This window comes from Lepeophtheirus salmonis, chromosome 1 (assembly GCF_016086655.4).
Source record: "Lepeophtheirus salmonis chromosome 1, UVic_Lsal_1.4, whole genome shotgun sequence".
Taxonomy (NCBI): Eukaryota; Metazoa; Arthropoda; class Copepoda; order Siphonostomatoida; family Caligidae; genus Lepeophtheirus; species Lepeophtheirus salmonis.
Genome location: NC_052131.2, coordinates 10,815,780 through 10,840,203, shown reverse-complemented (window position 1 = coordinate 10,840,203; position 24,424 = coordinate 10,815,780). Strand labels below are relative to the sequence as shown.

At 29.5% G+C, this 24,424-nt stretch overlaps 1 protein-coding gene and 1 long non-coding RNA gene across 3 annotated transcripts; both read left to right on the top strand.

The window, feature by feature from the left end:
• The first annotated feature begins 7,228 nt into the window (after positions 1–7,228).
• On the top strand, positions 7,229–8,429 carry LOC139905207 (uncharacterized). Its single transcript, XR_011779800.1, has 4 exons — positions 7,229–7,388; positions 7,441–7,580; positions 7,643–7,732; positions 7,792–8,429. It is a non-coding gene; the product is annotated as an uncharacterized lncRNA (long non-coding RNA).
• A 12,797-nt stretch (positions 8,430–21,226) lies between these two features.
• LOC121116755 (uncharacterized) lies at positions 21,227–23,297 on the top strand. Of its 2 annotated transcripts, none has more exons than XM_040711052.2 (5): positions 21,227–21,557; positions 21,658–21,959; positions 22,044–22,485; positions 22,546–22,673; positions 22,729–23,297. In XM_040711052.2, the coding sequence occupies exons 2-5, from the start codon at positions 21,830–21,832 to the stop codon at positions 23,148–23,150; spliced, it is 1,122 nt and encodes a 373-aa protein (XP_040566986.1). In that variant the 5' UTR covers positions 21,227–21,557; positions 21,658–21,829; the 3' UTR covers positions 23,151–23,297. The 2 variants fall into 2 exon arrangements, with proteins under 2 accessions (XP_040566986.1, XP_040566978.1); XM_040711044.2 differs by having other exon boundaries at positions 21,308–21,557; positions 21,734–21,959.
• Positions 23,298–24,424: the final 1,127 nt, after the last annotated feature.

The following is a 24,424-nucleotide window of genomic DNA, read 5'->3' as shown; positions in this document are numbered from 1 at the left end:
AAAATTTTAGAATACTCTTATCTCTTTTTAGTATGACGGGAGTTTTTTATCTAGAACAAATCTTAGTTGAGTTATTTATTTTTTCAAATTTATTATTTATTTGAGATTTTTATTTCTGAAATGTTTTTTAATCAGTCAGATGGAGTTGTACTGATTAAGTATAAGCTAATATAAAAGTATTACAATTACTCAATTGGATCTAGGAATCATCTTTGAAATTCCGTAGAGATTGTTTATATGTCCTTTTGTAGGAACGACCGAGCATCGAACCTACACACATTGAGTGTAAGAGAATAATTACTTCTGAACGTGTTGTTCATTGAATTACGTTGTTCCATGTATTTTTTCTTCATATTCTAATTGATAATAAAATTATCAATGATACTATTCGATACAATATAGTAGTAATTTGGAATCAAATTAAACAATCAAATATTTTACTATTTTCTCTAACAAATTATTAAAAAAAAATACAGGTAATATTTTTAGAAACAATTTTTATCATCCATTAAATATAAAAGTACATAATTAGCATTAAATACAAACAAATTCATTTTTCATTTATCTTCTATTACACAATACACACATTTTGTCCGACTTTACTATTTAAATTATCAATATGTATTTCCCAATACACACTTAATCAAGAAGAGGTCAGATTTTTCACTAGTAGGACTGCCGTTAATTTGAAAGTATATTTTATTTTCTTAATTTTCTATACCATATATCTAATTCAACTGAATTTATTGAAAAATTAGTCATTATTTACATTTGAAGTAGATTTGATTATTTGTAGGAAAATGACTATATTTATAAGCTTTAAAAATATTCAGAACACACTTTAATTAATAGTTATAAAATGTGAAATATAGTGTTTTGTCTAATCTATTAATGAAAACAAAAATATATATTCAGTTAGAAAACAAACAAAGTAAGCAATATTTTGATGTTTCAAAATGGCCTATATTGAGTAATTATAATAGTAAACATATTATAATTTTAATTTTGATATAACAATTTATGAATGGTGTAAATACTTTTAACGAATTTAGACTTTCACTTTGAGTACTTATTAATATAAAAAATATATTTGACTACAAACTCATCACTGTTAACATAATTGTGTGTGATGGGTTAAATAAAAGCTTTTAATACATTAATTGCGTCATACTGAAAAGAAGGGAATACGAAATAAAAAAATGTCATAAAAATGAAAAAATATTTATCCATTTACCCAACCGTGATTAAATATTGTTTAATATACAAATAATTCCAAGAAAAGACATTAATACCATCTGCTTTCTAAGCTTTATAATCACTTCTAAGAATTTCAAGAGTAGTTTACCCTTTTATAAACGTATAATTCTCGTTAATTAAGGTTTCTTTTAAAAAAAATGTGTTTCTATCATATATGATATACTATCAGCCCTTTATTAATTAATTAGTAACTTTTGTTACATAAGTAGCTACTAGGAGTGGTAGGGTACGGGGTTGTATCGCGGTTCCGTTTGGTACACCCCTTAAAGTTCGGAACTTTAGGTACATTCATAGTTTTTTATTTTATATATGTATCTCTTTTTATTTTATTTTTAATTTGAAACTCTGAGGTTTAACTACACATAATCATTGTAAAGATGATTCCTCCACAGACAAACAAACATTGACTCATGTATATTGATTTTGACTTTTTTTAACTGTTTTGAACATTATAACATATAACATAATATGACTTTAACCGAATAAAAAAAACATAGCTTAATTTGTTGAGATAATAGTTTATTGAAATATTTTAATACTAGCTAATACAGATTTGATTGGGCTTTAAAATTAAAACGGTTCCCAGTAAACTATTTTTTTATTTATTTCGTTCAAGTTTGAATTCGAAAAAAAGTATGTATCAGCCCAATAAATCTTTTTATTGATTTATATTAATCAAGCAAAGTTTTTCTATGTGACGAGAAATTATTTTCGAATTTGCATGAAAAATTTTAAAAGTGTAGGACTACTTGCGTGTTTATAGTTGTAAATATAGTGGAGTTTTTTTCTTTTTTTTCTCAAGTATATTCAAATTCTTGAGTATGGAACATATAAATATAAAGTGCGTGAGCTTTTGGATAATGGAGAGTAACAATAAGGATTTGTTGGGGATTTACAAAAAGTGTTTGTCCTTCTTCAAATAAATTGGATTAATACGCCAAATAAAAGAGTCCTCCTATTCTTACTTAATATTGTTTACTTCTAGTAAGTAGGGAAGAGTAGGGCAAGATATTTACTTTGATTTCTTGAAAGTTTCTACGAGTTTTGCTCCAACACTTTCGTACAATAAACACCTATTAGTGTTGTGTTTTAAATTACTTTCTATAAAAAAACTCATTAAACTAAATATTGACACAAACTCAAAATAAAAATAATCCAAAATACTGATTAAAGTAATTAAACACTACTTTCTAAATATAAATAAGTCACTCGATTGAAAATAATGCTAATTATTATTCAAAACTATTTGTTCATTATTTTTGAGAAAATTCATTTAATCTTCATTAATTTTCTCTTAACTCAATTGTCAGCTTAAATTGTGTACACCTTTGATTAATTTAAGAGTAAGTTGGAGTTAATCAGTTTGCATATCCCGATATATATTAGTGTTTGAAATCAAGTTTGTAGTTGAGTATAAAAAAAAAATTTAATTTATTTTTGTTTTGTATATATCGAAATGAATAGAGCAAAGTGTGTCTGTATGTTTTTCAATACTTCAATTTTTTGGTGCACTTAATATCTTAGAACTGAGGGACTACTTGATCTAAAAAACTTTGTTTCCACGGGCGTGTATTTTTAAAATTCAGCATGTCTTATTTCAAAAAACAATATATTAATTTATATCTTAATGTAAGACGGAAGTACTGAAGATATTGTAAATTATATATATTTTGTTTAATTTCCTCTAAATAATTAAAGTTTATAATTAACAATGGTATTTATTTAAAGTTGGGTATAATTATTAAGTAATAACAAAAATTAAAATTGACTAGAAGATTAATGCAGATAACAAAAGTGTAGATTAACGTTGTATTATAGTTCAACAAATAACTCTGAGCGTTGACAGAAAAAATTGAGTTGATTACATTTGATTACTCTTCGGCGAATTACGTCAATTACTATCCACAAATTGTTCATTGGAGGGCCACAACTTGCACGTAATGTAGTCTAAATAGATTGTAACAATAAAAGATTGAGAAATTTATACAGTTTTAATGAAAGACCATACATATTGTGACTGAGTTACTTAAATCAAATAATCATCTTTTCTTGATTTTTGTTCCAGATTGTTTTAATGTAGACGTACCACATATATGCATATGTCTGTTAGCTAATTAGATTGATTGATCTTCTTTTTTTTTAAGAATGTTGACTTTTATATTACAGCTAAAATATATATAGCTAGGTTATGAAATTAGGGCCCAAAAGTGGTACATTAATTTCCACTTTGCAAAAACTAAACTCATCTCTCAAAATTACATCTACAAGCTTAATAATATGCCAAATGTGAACCAACTTGGGACTAATTTGCTCACTTTTCTCGTTGGGATCATATTTGTGTGACTACCTATGTTATTTGATAATATTTATTAAAATATTGGAGGGAATGTAAACACTTCTTGAAGTAGAAATAATTTAATAGAGAATGTAATTAATTTTAAAAGTTTGTTATTACTTCAATTTATGAAGTATATCATATAATTATAATGGTATTACTTTTTAATAGTTTTATCTTTATAATTTGATGAGGAATCTCGTTATTGTATCAATGGATATAAATGCATCTCCTATATAAGAAATGTTTAATTAACGAGTTGATTTCGATTTATTTTGCAATGTACTATTCTTTATATGAAAATTTCAAATACGTATTTGGGTTAAGAGTATATTTCAACTAGACAAAAGAATCGTTACAAAAAAATTCATTTAAAGTTTTGTAAAAGAGTCACAAAGGCCTATATAAAAATTTATTTCTGTTTTTAGGAAATGTGAAACACGGACAGTTGCTATTGAATTCTTTGTATACAAGTGTGTCCGTCTAAGGGCATACACATAAAGTTATGTTAACTTTGGATGTATTTTAATCTAAAAAATATTTATAACGGGTGCAATACTTTTTAAACAATAAATTAATTAAACAGAAAAGATTACAATCATTGGCAATCACGATTCCAGCTTGGATATATTATTTTTATACTCATTTTCAATTAAGTTTTAATCCAGGTAGGCTCAAGCATCCATGATAACGGACTTGAGGGCTTACGTAGATGTGAATTTGACGCCTAGAACAAACCCTTCTAACACTTAAAGAAAACATAATCAAAGTGTTACAAATTCAAACTGTAGGTGGCCCTTTTTGGCTTTTCATTGATCTTGTTAAGTAAGTAGTTGGATATTTAATATTTTTACAATAAATGTCATTTACATTCTGTCCAAGAGCCTTTCTATTTCCATTACTTGCAATATCTTCTCGGATGATATGTTTTTGTTGAAATCAAACTCCCTGTCTACTGTCTAGTCTTCTTGGTCTTAATGGGTTTTTCATAACTTCTTTTGGTGACTCAGCAGTTCAAATCATGATTATCAAATGCATCGTTGCTAAGCAACAGTTTAAATAAAAGAAAGTTCTGTCAAATTTTTTTCCACATCGAAAGTGCAATAACTGCACTCCGTTGTACTTCAAAGTATATGCTGCTACGGTCGTAAAGAGTAACGAAATGTAATCAAACTTCGATAACTTATTCCTAAGTTCCTTATTTTGGCACTACCTGAGCTAAACAGCAGTCAAACAAAGATGAAAAAAGATAAGTATCAACAATAGCAGTATGCAACAGTATTTTTGCACACCTGCTACAATCTATATATTTAATTGTTATTTTGGAAATAAAACACAAAAAATACGATTAAAATTTTCAATCGTAGTAGATTTAGTTTTTAAAACATTCTTTTTAAGCCTATTTTTTTTAATATAATTTCGATTCAGAACCATATTGTAAAAATAAATAACTATAAAAATGAAAATTTATGATAATAACAATAGATGAAAAACATTCCAGCTTTAAAAAATAAGTTATCTTCAATACACTTCCTACAAAACGTGTCTTATCATACGAAATTAAAGATCTGATATGGAGGTCAATATCATTTATATCTTTTGTCAATTGTTTTGTATTATAGCTAAAAATAAAGAATAAATCTTAAATTACATCTTTAAAAGATTTTCTGTCAAAAAAATGAAGAATTTATGGGGAAAAAAGAATAAGTTCCTAACTTCATCAAAGATTTTATCAAATATGTTTTTCTTTATTACATTATAATGAAACGTTTAATATTTTTTGCGTGATATCTGCAATGATCTTAATACTTATCTAATATACCTTATTTGGCTAGATAAGCCATTGTTAGTTTTCGGAAATATTTGAAGGACCGTTCCCAAGGATCCACAGTCTGAAGCTCAGATAGAATACTTCTTAAGACTGGACTAGATTGAATAAATAAGGACCAACATAACACTGCTGATTACAAACAAACACGTACACGCAAAAACTGAAGAGAAGACATCTCTTCCCTTTTACTTCTTTTGGGGTGGTTATAATTCATTAATCCTTCATAAAATATAAATTAGATTATTTTATAACTAAAATTACAGGGTTTTTTGAGAATTTTAAATAAATTATTCAAGACTTGTTTTAAAGTCATTAAATTTGACTTAAATATTTATATTAAATAATAATGGCTGAATATATATATTTTTTTTTTTTGTTTTTTTTTTTTAATAACTCAAGCTAACATAGTTGTACATTTATTCAAGGTAGAGATGTCATGATACTTTTCCTGTAACAAAATTAGTATTGGGATTGTGATACTTTTTCGACTAAAAATAACTAACAAATGTTTTTAAGGACAATTTGTGGGTTTTTGTTGACATCTTATACGAGGTAAGCTCGTATAATCATGGTCCTGATTAAATTTTAATTATTAGTTACCTAACTATAAGTCTTAATATTATATTACATTAATTTTTATTTGATTTTGAGATGATGTTATCAATTATAATTGTTCGAATAAGTTTAAACTTAGGATTATACAATCATACAAGCTTTTACTGTATATTTATATACCTTACAACTATATACTATAATAGTAAATAAGCAATAACTTAAAAATAAACTCATCTATAATATAATTTAATTTAAGTTTCTTATTTAAAAGATATGAACAATTCAAATTTTATCATATTGACGCTTAGCTTACAGTCTATAATTATGTTCCTTGCTCAAACTTAATTATTTGTTTGTTACCTATATGAAGTCTTAGTATATAGTATATTTAAGTATCACTGAATTGTATTATAATTTTATCGATTAAAATTGTTAGAATAAGTTTTTACATTTTACCCAGAGTAACTGTCATTTCTGACGATTGGGCAGCCTTTTGCAACCTTGGGAATGAGTTAGATATGGCACACTTTACTGTTGCCCATAAGTATAACTTTGTGGATCCATTCATTGAAGCTCATACTCCGACGATTGAGTATTTGTGGAGTCGTGTCAAGGGAAAGCTCAGACGGTTAAGAGTAATGAATATCTGGAGAGAGCTTTTTCAGACATATCTCAACGATATATAAGGGAGAAGTGTCTCAAGGATATTAATTTTTTTAATTGAATTATTGACTACATTATGAGTAAGGGTGATAATTTTGGTAAGAATACAAAAGCGTGCGAGGAGAAAAGAAGAATTACTTATGGCATCATTGATTAAATAATATACATCTTCTTCTATCAATCATGAACGTTATCATTCCCGCCTTTATTATTCAATATTAATATAATATGAGATGGTGATAGTCGATAGAAAACTGAATAAAATCCCCAAAATGACGTCGCCTTCTGTCTGGATTTATGAAAATGGAGGCCCAGGAATTTGGAAAATACTTACCGGATGAGAAACAGATGGTTTGTCGGATTTGTTGATATAAATGTGCCTTTAGTCCCCTGTCTAGATTTACACGCCACTCATTATCCTCATATCATAACAAGAGTATGGATATTCATCTATAAAATCAATTTGACGATGAATACATCAAGTCAGACTTTAACTTTGATCTCACAACGATGCTTATTGCATGTAATATAACCTTATCCATTGCTAATCATCTACGTTCAAAAAATTTATGGAGAAATACTCCCGAGGAACCATCATTAAATTAATGGAGGATGTTGGTACTGATGTCATATATAGAAGTACATATAAAAATGTTTTGAGTCATCCACACCAAATGATGATCATGTTATCAGTAAAAAGTATTTACGAATATCGAAATGGAACTCTGAATTTTGTACTATCTCACAGTAAGTATTCAATTTTTTTTAAATCTAACCATAAAATATGATTTTATTTTAGCTAAACATATCAAGAATTATGATACACAACTCAGTAAAGGGCAAAAACAACTGCTTAAATGGTCACAACAACGGGGGTAGTAGCTTTGGATGGTTCGCAACTAGTTTGTCTGAGACTACTTACTTCGCTTAAAGACTTTGGTATGATCATTAGGTTTTCCAATATTACATAGTCTATAAATATTACTTTTTTGTCACTTAAGGATTAGCTATGGTTCATAAGCTCCAAGAAATGATGTTCAAAAAACTCATAAAAGGCAAAAACAACGGCTTAAATGGTCACAACAACGGAGGTAGTTACATTGGGTGTAGCATTATAATTAGTAATTGTGTGTATCCTTCATTATAATAGTATGTTGTTATACAAGCATAAATCACCAGGGGTCTTTTTTTGATGCTCTTAATAAGGAGTAATATCGCCGGATATTACTACATAATTTTTATATCTAAGATAAGTAATTAAGGTTTAAAATTTTACTGCATGGATTAACTTTTCTTTTCTTAGATAAACATGAAATAAATGAAAGTGGGATTCTAGAAGCTGTTCGTACTAAGATTGGAAGAAGATATGGATTTAAATCTAACATTATTTTATGATTTTGACATTTACTTTATTATTAATAATTAAGATCTTATCGGTAGAGATTTTTCTATCCTGTGCACAATTGTATATGCAACTTGCACATGAGGAAAAAAGGGTGATGATATTTTTATTAAACCCCACGCCTGGCTTGTGTTTTGCAACCTAAAGTTATGACATATTGAACTGAATTCCGATGTTAGAACAAGAAAATATTATTTGGATCAATCTATTATTTCAATATTCTGTGTTTATAATTTATTGTTATTATTAGTTATATGATTCTAATTGTTTAATTTTGTATATTTAACTTAAATGTATGATGGTTTATTTTTTAGTATGTAGATTATATTTAATTTAAGCCTTCTATTTTAAACTTGGAACTTCAAATATATTTCGAAATACTCTTACTTTGTCGTTTTATTAGTTATTATTCTGAGAATATGGTTCATAATGAATTACAATTTCATAGAATGTGACGTTTTCAAATCCACTGTAACGGATAAAAACCGTCTAAGTCAATTATACGTAGTATATTTTTATTAAACATTTTGCTAATAAATTCTTTCGTTATACCCTCAAAAATCATATAATAAAATAATATATATAAATAATCATAATACAGCAGGCAGATGATAATCTCATCAGTATTTAAACAATAATACCATATGTCTTTCTCCCCCTTCTAGCACGCGTTATTCTCTACAATATTATCAACTATAATTATGAGTCAATATCCAATATGAAGTTCTCACATATTTTCCAATTATTTTTTTAAAGTTCAATTATGCTCCTTTTTTTTCTGACTTAGTGGATTTGATGGCATATGTGTTTTTCACAATGATACCCATTACTGTCATCCAAGAAGAAAAAGTATTTCTGAAATATTATTCCCAAATTGGACTTGTTCGATAGCTTTGGACCAAAACTTATTATTTTGGAAGAATTGTCATTTAAGCGAATTGGAAATTTTGACTTCTCTAATTTAATGTTTTTAATTTCCTTTTCCTCTTCCTGAGTAAATGTTTTCTTCTCTTCATTTCACGTCCCTAATGATAAATTTAGGACATTAAATTTTAAACCTTAACAATTGTTAGATCTATTTTTAATTTTTGGAAGATTTTATAAAATATTTTTTGATGTATTTGCAAAAATAAATCATTTATCGAGGGTTATTTTATAAACGGTATTATTATCTGTAACTTTTCTGGTCTTGCAAGTACGAAAAATATCTTAGAAGTTTAGTTCTTTCTTTTTACATTGCCAATAAATTCTAACAGCTTTGTCAATTATCTTTGCGGACTTCGATTTGGCAATTTTTTGACAAAAATAGAAAATATACTTCTCATCTAGTCAATTTTTTCTTGCATACATATATGTTGGTATATTATTTGAAGTTATAACACTTTTTTTTTAAGTTAATAAAGCTGAAATTTTGTTTAGATGCCTCTTTTGAGCTTGGTCAGGATAAGACGGGGTGACTATTTTTGAGGGGTCATATAAAGGGGACTTATGCTATATCCAAAATACAAAACCATTTTTGGAGCTCAAGGAGACTAAATCAGGGATTGATATATAAATTATAAGTGACTGGCGTCTGAAAAAGCAACTATAGAAAAAAAATATGTTTTCTAAATTTATTCAAAGTCAAAAAAGTTATGGGAAAAAATGAATCGTTAAAAATTACAATTTTGTTTTTTGTTTTTTCAGGTGCAAAAAGTTAACTTACATTGAAATATTGTATTCGTAAAGAAAATAAAGTCTATAAAATTTATCACCAGATTTTTTTGTATATAAATTGGCCTAATAAAAAAATGATATGTCTATAAATCTATTAATTGATATATCTAACATTTTCTGAATAATTTTTTTCATCAAATGTCAATTTTCAATTTTGTAGAAGAAATGCAACAAAATAACATAATAGAGTATTTTCAATTTATGCAACATTTTTTTAAAATAATCTTGCAAATATTTACAAAAATGAACCAGTTATCGCGCCTTCTTTTTTTGCCAAAATTATTCTCCTTTCCTTTTTTTTTTTTTTTTTAAGTACAAAAAAATATTGGAAGCCATATGTTTCTCTTTACAATGTTAACAAATGTTATTCACTATTCTTTGCAAAACTAGTACAAAAAAAAAAAATTCAATTATTTTTGCGAATTTTGATTTAGTAATTTTTTAACAAAAATAAAAAATGGTCTACTCATATGGACAATTTTTTTTCTTACATTTATATTGGGATGTTTTTTGATTTTTTTTTTAAATATTTTTCTTTTTCATAATAATATTACTGAGGTTACAAGATCCAATAAAAAGAGTATTAAAGGGGGGTGATCTGAAGAGACTTTGTCAATTGCCTTACTTAGCCGGATTGATATAGTAACTAGTATATGTTGTTTAAAAGATAGTCAATTTCCCGTTCTATCCTTATTATCATAGTAAGATAATTATAATTATCAGGATCTTGCACAAAAACAACGAAACACTCATTTTATAATTATTACTATATGTAGTATTTCCTGAATTATTTAGACCATTGTCAATGTGATTTCTTGCTCCCTTCTTGACCTGAACAACGCCCGATAACCCATTCTTAGTATTAAATATAAGTATTCTATACAGGAGCCATAGAATTATAATGCTTTCCAGCACTGAAGGGGTTTAAAGATTAAGAAGAAATAATAAGGCCCATTGTAAATATTATTTCCCGCTCCCATCAAGGCCTGAACAACGCCAGATATCACTTTGCTTGGTTTTCCTAAACTTTTTCAGGATGGTGCCCCTTTGGTTTCACTATAAACTTCCAGCAAAAATAAACAAAGATAAGTTTATTTTCCAAAATGAAATTAATGTGATGGATTTATTTGACCGTTCTACCCATAGAGAAATAAATTTCTACCTAATATGATGATAAAAAAGCAATAAAATATATTTTCACCTTATTTCATAATACTGGCTAGAGGTCAGATACTTTATTTAATCCAAAAAATCTTTGTACGATATCTGGAACTTTGGGCTTAGCTCAATGTAGTTTTTGGTTAGATTGTATAATTTTGCCTACACGTCATACTTTCTCATTCTTTCTCGAAATTGGAGACAGCGACAGTGGATATTCTAAAACCAATTATTGCGGCCTCCTAATAAAAAGGATATAACTTTGATAGAAGGAATAAATTATTGGATAAGAGGAGAGGGATATCGACTCAATTAATCATAATGGACGAATAAGTTTTCATGTAAGATTGCTCAGATGAAATATGAAGGTTAAAAAAGAAAGTTATAGAAGCGGAAGAATATTTTATTTTCATTATTTTTTAAAGTTGCTAACCAGCATTTTTACATCGTACTTTAAAATGTGTGTACTGTTTATATCTTTCATTGTATGTTTTAAGATTCTTGTTTATATATATTGTTTGTCCAATATATTGTACAGTACAAATACAGCTCTAAAAAGTAGTTTGAGATGACAAGTAAAAGTTCTGTGAAAGAAGAGGTTGTGCTATTACAATTATTTAAATTTTTCCGAAGAAGAATCTATATTTATACTGGGACGATATTTAGGGGGAATTACATCTTATTTTCATACTACACCTTAGTATGTATAGAAGAAAAAGAAGCATTAATAGTGATATGTAGCTATATCGTAGCATTGAAGAGATATATTAAGTCATTTATAAACATTTTTCAATACATTTATTTTAATAAAGAGATATATATGTTAATATTACGTATATATTTTTAATAAACGACGAAATGAATTTATACTAGAAACTTAAGAATATTAAATGAAAATAAAATAAATAGCATAAATTTGAAAATGGAAACATCATATGATTTGAAAGTACTGATATAATTGTTCCAAATTCATATATTTATTTTCAGTGTCTCTTATTCTACTATCGAAGAATCTCATGCCAATCTATTGTTTCATATATCCGGATGCATAGCCTCTTCCATCATTAAGTTTTTCAAAATTAAAGATTGCGAATGCACGACCTATTTGATCGCTGAGAAATAAATAACTCATGGTGTTGAATTTTCTGGCAAAATATTGAGATCTCATCGAAGATAGTGTTAATAGGAGTGGTCTTAAAAGGGCTTCAGATTTATTATATTTAACTACGTCAAATGTTAGTCAGCTTTACAATAGAATCTTCTCAGCGACCAAAACACGACAAATTTATTGACCTAAACAAATCCAAGGGGATGCTTTACAAAGCTATTTTATATTCTTTGTACCATAGTAAAATATTAAGTTTATAGAAATAAGTTTTTAAGAGATAAGTACAAAAAGGTTTCATTAATCTAAATTATGTCATAATTAAATTTGCATCCACTATAATAATATTACATAAGTTTCAAGGTTCAATTGCATTCTGAGAGATTACAACTTAACTTAATTCATTACAGGCGATAATTATTTAGAACAGTTGTAAACAATTCTGGATATAATTTATTTACATGTATAGTACTCAAATAAGGGAATTACATATATATATTAAATCTCAAAATAACCTGGGAATCCTGATAGGAGCCGGTTAATTAATTAACCTATCACCAGTATCAGTAGCACTTAAACGAATGCAGAGATATATTACTTGTATACATATTTGTTATAAAATTATTTCATTTAATTTTGGAAAATTATACTAACATTTTCAGCTATATTTTGAGCTAAATGAAAATATACAATAACCTTTGATTTAATTTATTTTTCTTCGTAAAAAAATGGCCAATATAAGAGCCTCTGTTGCGAATGTCAATGTAAGAGGTTTTTGTTAATCTTTAAAATGATAAATTTTGAAATGGTTAGGAAAAAAAAAGTTATTGGTTATGTTTACTCGGCCACCAAAAAAGAGACGTACAATTGTTTGATTTGAATCTAATATATTGATATTCATCTATATATTTACAAGTTCATAACTAGTGTTCTAATTTTTTTTTTCTGGTTTGTATAATCAATTAAAACGTCTGTAAAAAATATGTCAATGGGATTTGGGTTAATGGGAAACATTATTTACCTTATCTCTAGAGATTTTCTGCTAAACTAATCAATAAACAATTTACATTCAAAGTACCAATATTTGTGTAATCAGTTATATCAACAAAAACGGTTTACTTTAGGCCCAAGCTTACTTTGAAAATAAGTAAATTTATTTTTAGAATATACTCACATTACACATACATAGTAACAATGTAACTTTCATTATATAGAATATATAGCTGTTATTTTGGTAGAATTTATTCTTGCTCTAATTGATACATTAGCAAGCCATAAAATGAAAAATATGGAGAAAAAGGAAAACTATTATTTTTAGATAAATACGGGGGAAAATCCGACCATAATTAACATAAATGTTTTATTAATCAATCATCAATACTCTGACATATAGGTAGTTACAATTAATATAGTGTACCGTGTAAGTTTGTTGTCTAGGCCCTGGGCTTGGTTATAAAAAAAGGGTCCGCAGAGAGTATTTTTTAGATTTTTCCAACAAAACAAAAAAATATAATTTAAAAAAATTAAATATAAATTTCTATTAAACGTTATTAAGTTCAAAATATTAACCAAAAAAATAGAAATATCATTTTTTTAAACAAGTATTCGAAATTATTTTTTTTAAATTAAGATTTGAAATTTATATTCATAGAAGAAAAAAAACTAAAATTTAAAAAAAGATAGATGAGCTCCCACACATTTATCTTTCCATTAGGTCTTGTTCGTTGTAAACTGTGTCAGTGTCACCTTGTAACTTATAAAAACAATTATTCAATAGATATGACGTTAAGCCCTTCCTTGACGTGGATGTTGTTCGAAGCTCAAGGTACTTTTTATTTACTTTGGGTTTGGAGTCAAATTGTAAAAAATCAATTGATTATTGTGCATGGAAAATAACCCTGGAGGAAAAAATCAATTATGTCAAATTTTCCCTCATTTTCTAAAACTTCAAATTGAATAATACTTCTTCAATATAGGAACATTAATGATAACTCGGAAATGACATGTTATTAAGTTTACTTTTGTAATTTTAAGTCATTCCACACAATTATTTGGCCATATTTTATGTGATGGTGAATAAAGAGATCCATAAGCTAAGTCTGGCAGACTTTTTTTTTTTTTTTTTTATTGCGAATTCCACAATTGAAGTTTTACTGTATCAACTCGTGTAGGAGTATTTTAGTACCAAGGTTAATAGAAATACAAGGCATAACGTATGTACGACATATGTTTGACTACCCCCACGCTTTTAATATTGACGTCATAAAAGATGAGTGGTTGCGTGTTTTGTCCAAATCTGTTGTTCCTGCCCAGCAGCCGATACGATACATTAAATTGAAAATTCTAGCAATCCTGACGTCATTTACTATAATTGGTTGCGTATTTTGTCAGAATCGGCCTGTCTTGGAGGGTAGTCGGTAAAATACATCAGATTGAAAATTCTAGCAAACCTGATCACATGATGGTCTAACTTTGCATTTCTATTAACCTTGTTTAGTACTTTATTACTTTTTATGGAGTCAAACTCGATGGCAGTAATCTTTTACAGAAAATTCAAGGTCTCAAAGAGTTTAATTGATACCTGGGTATAATATTTCCCAAATGAGTAATTGATAATAGGCATTGTTAGAGTGTAGTTAGAACGATAAGCAATATTACTGCCGAAAGAAATGCTTAGAAATTGAAAATATATATAAATTGTTTGACATCATGAAAGCTGTGCTGTTTTATTATGAGGTTTTTCAATATATAACTAACATAACAAAAATCATACAGATATCTTACAAATTCTACCAGCCCTGGAGGTTTAAATATTTCAATCGATTTTGAAGGAAAAAATTGCAACAAATTTTAAGGGTCCACCACATGAAAACTTTATATTTTAGTATATATGACTAATTCTATGCATTATATTATTTTGTTTGACATATAGTTTCATTGTCATAAAAATAAAAATCAATATTTTCTTTTATAGTATTTCAAACTATTTTTTCTTTCATGTTTTAGGTAACTTTTTGTATTATTTAGGCCTTCTTTTACAAAAATATACGGGTTTGAGTTATTTATATCAACTTTGAAGTACATTATGGCTAAAATTAAACCTACTACTAAATGCTGACGGAAATATGGAATTCTTAACCTTACCATCAGTTGGTCAAATTTTAAAATATTTTCATTGTATAAACCATGTTTCAGTACACTATAATCAAATACCAGGCAAAGGAAGTTTACATTTGAAACAAGCTAGAACAGTTATCGATGATTCCAATTGTTTTGGAAAAGGTGCAAATTATCGACAGTTAAAAAAGACTGTGCCACAATTGATTGTGTCTCGAAAATAAAAAAATGCGTCTTGATAATGCAAAAAATAATAAAATTTCAAATGAAGAATGGCCTATCATTTAACTAGGAAATTCAATTCAAAAGAATTTTGATTTGTTCCCAAAAAGAAAAAATTCTTTTAAAAACTCGCTTAAAAAACAGGTGGTGATCTTCCCAAAAAATGTTATTGCATCTCCAGAAATAAGCACAGTCATTGATAAAGGAGAAATTTCGAATAGAATGGCAACTGTGATGATTGCAGCAACAATTGAAGCAGGTGGATGAGAAATTGAGGACTTTTTTTTTTTTTTTTGAAACAGGCCAAACACGGGAGGAAACACGCACAAATATATCCAAAGAAGTGGAAGACTCTTTCAGAGAAATAATATTTAAGTATCAATTATGAATAACAGTTGACTGGGATTCAAAAATGATATTAAATGTATAGAGATTGGCAGTAGTTGCATCTGGGCCCTCTTTTAATTAAAAAATATTGACTATTCCTGTAATTGAAAGATCAATAGGTGAACTATAGGCTAACGCTACATGTAATGTTATAAACGAGTTGAGTATAAAAGAAGATTTATCCGCTATGTCATATGATACAACAGTATCAAATACTTAAGTTCATAAAGGCGCATGTCTTCTTATTGAAAGAGCTCTAGAAAAACTCTTCTTTATTTAGCCTGTAGGCTTCATAACGGAGAATTAATGATTAAATCTTCATGGTAGTCTATTTTTGGTAAGAATATAAGTCCACAATATCCGGTGTTTGTGGAGCTTTCAAAAAACAAAAAGAAAGATGAAATAAATAAAGAATTTGTGAAAAGTTTGGACATTTAAGAAGATTCAGTTTTGAAGGATGATGAGGGATCAAGCCAAGGATTTATATAATTTATTCCTTAATAACAAATCATTCCCCCAGATGATTATACAGAGCTAAATATTAACTTACTGGGAAATCCATCAGAGTTAAGACATGTTAAAAAAAACAGGAGCTATTCATTTTATGACATGTCAACTTTATGCAAGTAAAGTAGTTTGTACTGTGAACAACTAAACAACAGTCATGAAACTATTAAGACTTTAAACAAATTGGTTTGATTCACAAGTGTTGTTAATGGGCGTTATTGGTTTTAAGCACCTTTATCTACTGAAGATCCACTTACTGATTTAAAATTTTACAAGGAGAAATTAAACTATCAAAAATTGGATCAGGTAGTTGCAGTTACTACAGCCGATACATTTATAAGAAACAAAAGGTATCTTACAGAAGAGCTGGTTGTGTTAGCTTTATTCAGCGTACAGCTTCTAGTAGCTGGTTTGACTTTAGCCATAGTTTACTTTAAAGTTGATATAAATAACTCAAACTAGTATCTTTATGCACAAAAAGCCCTAAATTATACAAAAATGAACCTAAAACAATTAGTTTAAAACACTATAAAGTAAAATAATGATTTTGAGTTATATCAAAATGAAAATACCGGGTGTCCGGAAAGTCCTGACTGATTTCTAACTTCCAACTTCATTAAGATCTACAAGGACTAAAAGTAGAGATACAGAGAAATGTTTTTCATAAAAAAACTTCGCTTGGTTATAATCTATAATATGTTTTTAACAATTTGGCATTTAGCTTCCATAACAGCCACAACGCAGGGAGGGAAGGAGGAGCAGGTGTTCTTGATGTAGGTGGGGTCCATCTTGGCCCAGGCCTTGGTGATACTGGCCTTGAGAGCTTTGGTACTGCTGTGGCGTTTTTTGCAAGCCTGCCTCTCAATGTGCGCCCAGATGCTGAAATCCAAGGGGTTCAGGTCGGGGGAGGAGGGGGCCAGAAGTCCTTAGGCCAGAATTCCACATTCTCCTTCAACCACTTCTGGGTGTTCTTGGCTGTGTGTGCGGGTGTCCCATCCTACTGGAAACACACCCTCTTGCCAGGATACTCCTTCCTGATCCATGGGACCACCTTGGTCTTGAACACCTTGATGTAGTCCTCCGAGGTGAGCCTGTAGCCGTCTCGGAAGAAGACTGGAGGCATGGCTTTACCATCTGAGCCAACAACTCCAAGCATCATGATGCTGGCTGGGTGCTTGGTCATGTACACATATATCTCAGATCCCATGTAACCATTAAGGCTAATGTAGTGATCATTTTTGCAGTTGAAGACTGGATCCACTGTAAAAGTTTTCTCATCGGAAAAAATGAGAATTCTGTCCCTTTTGCTTTTCATGTTGTTCAAAATCTTCTTGCATCGGATGTATCTGGCCTCCATATTGGCCATGGACAACATGGGACGGGTAGTGCGGACCAAGGACTTCCCCCCAATGTCCTTGACAATGTTGGCAGCAGTAGTCTTCCCCATGTTGTTCTTCTTGACAATTGTTCTGATGCTCAGAAGAGGGTTTATCTTGATCTGGGCCCTGATCTTCTTCTTAGTGGCCTTGGTGGCCTTTAAGACAGGTCTCCTACTTCGAGGCTTGTCTTCAAGGCCTTCCCCCCTTGTCCAACCTCCTCTTGATCCTGCCAATGGTGCTGGCGGACATGCTGATGGCCTCAGAGATCTCCTTGTGGGTGATTCCTGCACGAAGCAGAGCAGCTACTTCATGTCTTTTAGCCTCCATGTCAAAAACAATTATGAATTTCGAAATGTTATTGAAACAATACATGTTAATCTGAAAAACTGTCTTTAACTTTTATTTACGCAACATTTACGTAAAAAGTCTCTGAAACCTCGAAAAAAGCCATCGAAGGTACCGGTCTAGACTTTCGGGACACCTGGTAAATGTCAAACAAAATAATATAATGCATAAAATTAGTCATATTCACTGAAATATAAAGTTTTCATTTGCTGAAATAATATAATTTGTAGCAATTTTTCCCTTCAAAATGGAGATCTTTAAACCTCAAGGGTTTTCTGAATTTATAAGATATCAGTAGAATTTTTGTTATTGAAGTTGTATATTGAAAAACCTCATAATAAAACACTACAGGTTTCATCGTGCCAAACAATATTGTTTTTATATTTCTTGATATGAAATTCTTTTTAACTGAGATGAGAATATTAAAGACGTTTAAATGCCATCAACCGCTACCTATAGGCCTTATGGGTACACACTTTGAGGAACGCGCAGGGGTATTAGCGATATTTTGACTTTTTAATGTTTATTTTATAAAGTTATATATTATTTATTTATTTTCTAATTCAATTAATATTACAAAAAGTTATGTAGACTGCTTCAATGCACTGGGGATTCATGTCTGCTTTACATCTTTAACATCAACAATAAGTTCGTTTTTGAGCTGTTTTAAATTTCTTTACACATTTGACAATGACTTTTAGCGAATATAAAATGGTAGCCTTGGTCATACCTTAGAGTTTTTGTTGCAACTTTATTGATGTTAAGAGTACTTTTGTATATTTGATAATAATAGAAGAAGAAATGCAATCCTGATCAAGTCTATTTTACTTATCTTTTCATTTTGTTGTTGTTGATCAACTTATTAAACTTTTTCTTGAGTTTCCATGATTACATTTAGGAACCAATTGTATATGGTCTAGTACCGTCTCTTTGTTCTTATTGATACTTAATATATATTCGCATAAGGATTTCATATCTCTTTTGTTCATTTTGGACAGTACTGATTTGCTGGGTATATCAAGTTCTTCTAGTATGCCCTTTCACATAGTTTAATGAGACTAATGCCCTTATTTATAATTTTATCCAATAGGTCAAAGAAAATGTAAACTACATATCAGCCTTGTACAAGGTCCCAGTTCTTAACCTTTGTCATCTTCCCTCCATATGGAATACAATAAAGAAGTTCTTCTGTGGGAGCACATGGGTGCCACACCATGGAACCAGGCGAAAAAAGGCTTCCCCCTTATAAAAAGTTGAATTTCGATTTCCGAAACCACAGACAGTAATTTCAAAAGGCTTGCGACCATGGAGCTGCATCTCATTAATCCCACGCTTTGATATCCAGAATTCCTACTGTGACATTGTGTCGAAAACAACCCGTACAGGTACAAGTTGGTCTGTAGAATCAATCAGATCAAGTAATGCAGAAGGCATAACCTGAGAGACACAGGGCATATAGTCTTTGAAAAAGTGTGAGTCGGTAGTGTATGTTAAAAGGATCTTCTTTCTTTTCATCTCTCCTCTTATTGTTCTTATGGTTCTTATTATTATTATTTGATATGAAGTTTGTAAAGTAATGCCACCACTTCCCTGAGCATCAAGGAGCTTTTTGATATGCTATAATACAGTACAACCCATGGGTTGTGCAAAAGAACCGCAGGTTCAAGAAGTAGATCATTGCCCACCACTTCCCTGAGCATCAAGGATCCATTTTCATTTACTATAATACACCCCATTCACGGGTTATACAAGTAAATCGCTTATTTACAAAGGAGATCAAAACCTATCACCCCCGCTATCCTGAATATCAAGGACGCCTTCTAATATCCTACGATACACTCCAGCCCACGTTTTTTGCATGTGAACCACTGGTCCAAAAGTTGGATCATTACCCACCACCATCGCTTCTCTGAGCATCAAAAAATCATTCAATATTAATATAATATTAGATGCTGATAGTCGATGGAGAACTGAATAGAATGCCTAAAATAACGTCTCCTTCTGTCTGAATTTCTGAAAATGGAGGTCCAGGAATTTGGAAAATACTTACCGGACGAGAAACAGATGGCTTGTCGGATTTATCAATATATTGTACCTTCAGTCCCTTTTCTAGAATTAAACGCTAATCATTAACCTCATCTCATATCAATATCATGGATATTCATCTAAAAAATCAAGTTAATGGTGAATGGACATCAAGCCAGACTTCAACTTTGACCTCACAAAGATGATTATTGCATGTAATCATCCTACGTTCAAAAATATTAGGGGAAAATACACGGGTAAACCCGTCCGTTCCCGAGGAACCATCATTAAATTAATGGAGGATGTTGGGAATGATGCCATTTCCAAAATCAAAGAAAAAGTCGAAGGGAAGTATATTTTTGTATGTAACAGTAAATATTCATTTTTTTCAAATCTAATTATAAAATATGATTCTATTTTAGCTAAAAATATTAAGAATTATGATACACAACTCATTAAATGACAAAAACAACTGCTTAAATGGTCACACCAACGGGGGCAGTAGCATTGGATGGTTTGCAACTAGTTTGTCTGACACTAATTTCTTCACTTAAAGACTTGGGTATGATCATTAGGTTTTCCAATATTACATAGTCAATAAATATTACTTTTGATCACTTAATGATTAGCTATAGTTCATTGCCTCCAAGAAATGGTGTTCAGAAAAATCATCATAGTCAAAAATAAGTGCTTAAATGGTCACAACAACGGGGGGTAGTTGCATAACGCGTGTACGACTGATGTTTGACTTCCACCACGCTTTTAATATTGTCGTCATGGTAGATGAGTAGTTGAGTGTTTTGTCAAAATCTGTTTTTCTTTCCCAGTAGTCGGTACTATATATCAAATTTAAAATTCTAGAAATAGTGACTGCATAGGTTATAAGTGGTTGCGTGTTTTGACAAAATCGGCAATCTTGCCCTGCAGTCAGTACAATACATCAGATTGAAAATTCTAACAAGCCTGGTCTAAACTTGTATTTTTATTAACCTTGGGGATATCTAGAAAATTCACACTGTTTACATCCTTATTTATAAATATATTTTAGTTTATTCGTGATTATTCAATAGAAACACTAATAATAATAATAACAAAACGAGATAAGTTACGCAAAAGGATAAGGTTCTTTCACTCATTAACGAATTCATCACAAGAGCTAGTCAGTTACTACTTACTAGTAAATATAATAAGCTTCTTCTAAAGCTTTAAACCTTCTTCAATCATATATTATTCAAATAGAATGTGAGATAATAAGCTCGCCCTCTCATGACCTTCATATCTACTACGACTGCAGACAATTAATTTCCCACAACGAATAATTGATTTCATTTCCGCGTGTGTTGAATCTAGACCTCAACAGACGAAACCTTATTTGTTTGCTCACTTGTGTTGTTTCGGGAAGTCTAACTTAAGTTTTTAAATTTTACATATCAAAGTGCATTATTATGGCTGAGGAAATTTCGAATCTACGCGAGGATATAATCAACGAATCCTTCATCAAAGAAATACTCAAAGAAAAATATGGAGATAACGTTAAATTTCTTTCGTACACTGTAAGATCGTTTCAATGAATTGATAACTATTTTAGAATTATAGACTCCTATTTGTTTCTTTTTCGATATTATTTGGAAAATGTTTTCTTTTCACTAATAGTTATGAAATTGGATCCGAATATTCTAGAAGATATTTTATTTAATGATTTAACATCGTTATCATTATGATTGAATAGGCAAGTGTTGGATCGGAAAAAGGGGACAATTATGTTGGAGATCTAGTTGCAATTGATGTTAAGGTCAAATGTGTCGATAACAATGAGGAAAAAACGATGTATTGGATGTGCAAGGCCACGAAGCGTGGAAAATGTGAAAAGGGCGTTCAGGAATTCACTCTATTTGAACGAGAACTAGCCTTCTATACTACTTTTCTAGAAGATTTAGAAAAATATGTTAAACCAAGTGAGGTTTTATTTATATTTCACATTCTTAGTACTCATTATTAAAGGTCGGATGAAAATTAAATATATTGTTTGTGTCTTTTAGAGATACTGCGGACTGTTCCTTTGATTTATTCTGTAAATAAGCCGGACCTTCAAACTCTTGTGTTTAAAAACTTAGGGGCTGAGGATTATGAAGACCCTAAGAATAAAAGATTTGGATTAGATGATGACCATGTATTGAAAGTTTGCAAATGGCTAGCAGAGCTTCATGGGTCAGCTCATGTTCTTTTCCAGAAATATCCTGGTGGATTTACTGAATGGAAAAAGAATAATTTTTTTTCTGAGACTATACAGTCCGATAATTTTGATAAATATACTGACGCTATGTTAAATGGATTTTATAATTTACTAGAAGATTTACGAAATGGATCAGAAAATGATTCAACTATACAATGTTTTGAAACTTCTCTGAAGGATTTTTTCGAAGAAAGACCGAACGATATTTCCATCCCGGTCAAAATGAAAATGGCATTATACGACTCCAGGTTGATATAAATATTTGAATTTAGGAACATGAATCTAATTTTTGATTTGTTTTTTGATAGATCAGAATTCAAAACTTTATGTCATGGAGATCCTTGGTTCAATAATATGTTGTTCAAGTATGATAATGATGGAATAGTTAAAGATGTCATCCTTTTGGATATGCAATTAGTTTATTCAGGAAATATAGGTAAATTAGAATATATAATATATATTCTTAACAAGATAACGATTTCCTAATATAGGATCGGACTTGGCTAGTTTTTTACTCAGTTCAGTAACGTATGATGCATTAGTTAAGAATCTGGACATGTACCTCGAATACTATAGAGAATGTCTTATCTCATTCGTGGCAGATTTAGATCCTGATACTCCAGTATCACTTACAATAGAGGATATAAAGATGGATTTTAAAAAGTCATCCCTTCTAGGATTTATTTTTGCATCTAGAGCGTTTCCTCATACACTTATTGATAAAAAAGATGCATCTACTATTGATTTGAAAAATTTTGACTTGACCAATATGGAGGATGTGAATAAACTTATGGTAGAAACGAGAGCTCATGGAAAAAAGGTCTTGCATAACGATATTAATTTGTACTCGAGGATGTTTGGCGTTATACGCTTTTTAACTGAGTTAAAAATATTTGACTCTCTAAAAAATTGAATGATTCATATAATAATAGACTTTAAATCTACTAATTAAGCTTTTAAATTTGTCATATTTATGTTTAAATCATGTATTTACTTTTTAAAAAAAAAAACGTATTTATAATAAATAAAAATATTATTTGATTAATACATTTTTACCCGATTTTCTACCGCAATGAATTTCATTTTTGTTGTACACATAATTGGTCATCGATGAATCATTAAAATAGTTGGGTTTTTTTTCTACACAGTTACAACTTTATTTAGGATCTATTTTACTTGCAAGCAGGTCATCCTAAAAACAATTTGAAAGAAAAAATAAAACCACAACAGAATAACTGTATCAAACTACACAAAAATAAAGGCCATACTCAAAAAATTAAACAAACATTAAATCATTCTTGAACTAATTGTCGTTTATGTTAGTCTTAGTTGGTGTAAAAATTGCTTCTACATGTTCAATGAAATTATATGGTATTGGAGGAGAAAAATATTTCTTCATAGAAAAATAAATGACAAGAAAAAAATATAAGTAGCTACGTATACCAACTGCAAACTTATTAAACTTATATTCAAATAAATACTTTCAGTGTGTACTTTGTGCGTTTCTTACCTACAATTGCGGCGATTATTATTTTTTTTTTTTTTACTTAATGAGTCTTAAAAATGCTAACAAATTTACAAACTGTGAGATTGTACTATTTAATACAAAAAAATTTAGATATATGTAAAGTTTACCTCAGAGATTAGAAGAATCGTGAGAAATTGTGATAGAGTTGAATATCCCTTAGGAACATAAGTCCCACGGAAACTCAATGCATTTATTGAGTTTAAGTGATATATACCAAGGCAACTCAAATAAAGTATGAAGTCGACACAGATTTTTTTGAATTTGAAAATGGACTCAAGATTTGAGTTGACTCGAAAAATTATTAACTCAAGTTGAAATAATAAATGTTCCAGTGAACACTAATATCATATTTTTATCTGTATTAGTAAAGCAATACTATAGTGTTGATTCCCGGGAATTATCAATCCGATAATTCATTGGAATTTTGAGAAACTTCTTTTATCGATTCTTGATAATTTTTTTATTTACTAGTATTGTAGTTCTCCTAAATCTGTGATAATTAACAATTTTCGACAAGTTGATTATGGTCAAATGCACATAGTGCTAAGATGCAAACTCAACCAGTTTAGTCTTGCTTTTATTATGTTTCATCCCATTGTCACTCATTTCGAATCAAAATGTTGAACTTTGTTGATGTGCGCTATATTCATTGTAGCAAA

Coding starts and splice junctions, on each gene's coding strand:
- LOC121116755 (XM_040711044.2), top strand. CDS start 21,450: ATGGCTGAGGAAATTTCGAATCTACGCGAGGATATAATCAACGAATCC. Junction 21,558..21,733: donor TTAAATTTCTTTCGTACACT/GTAAGATCGTTT, acceptor ATGATTGAATAG/GCAAGTGTTGGATCGGAAAA. Junction 22,486..22,545: donor ATGGCATTATACGACTCCAG/GTTGATATAAAT, acceptor GTTTTTTGATAG/ATCAGAATTCAAAACTTTAT.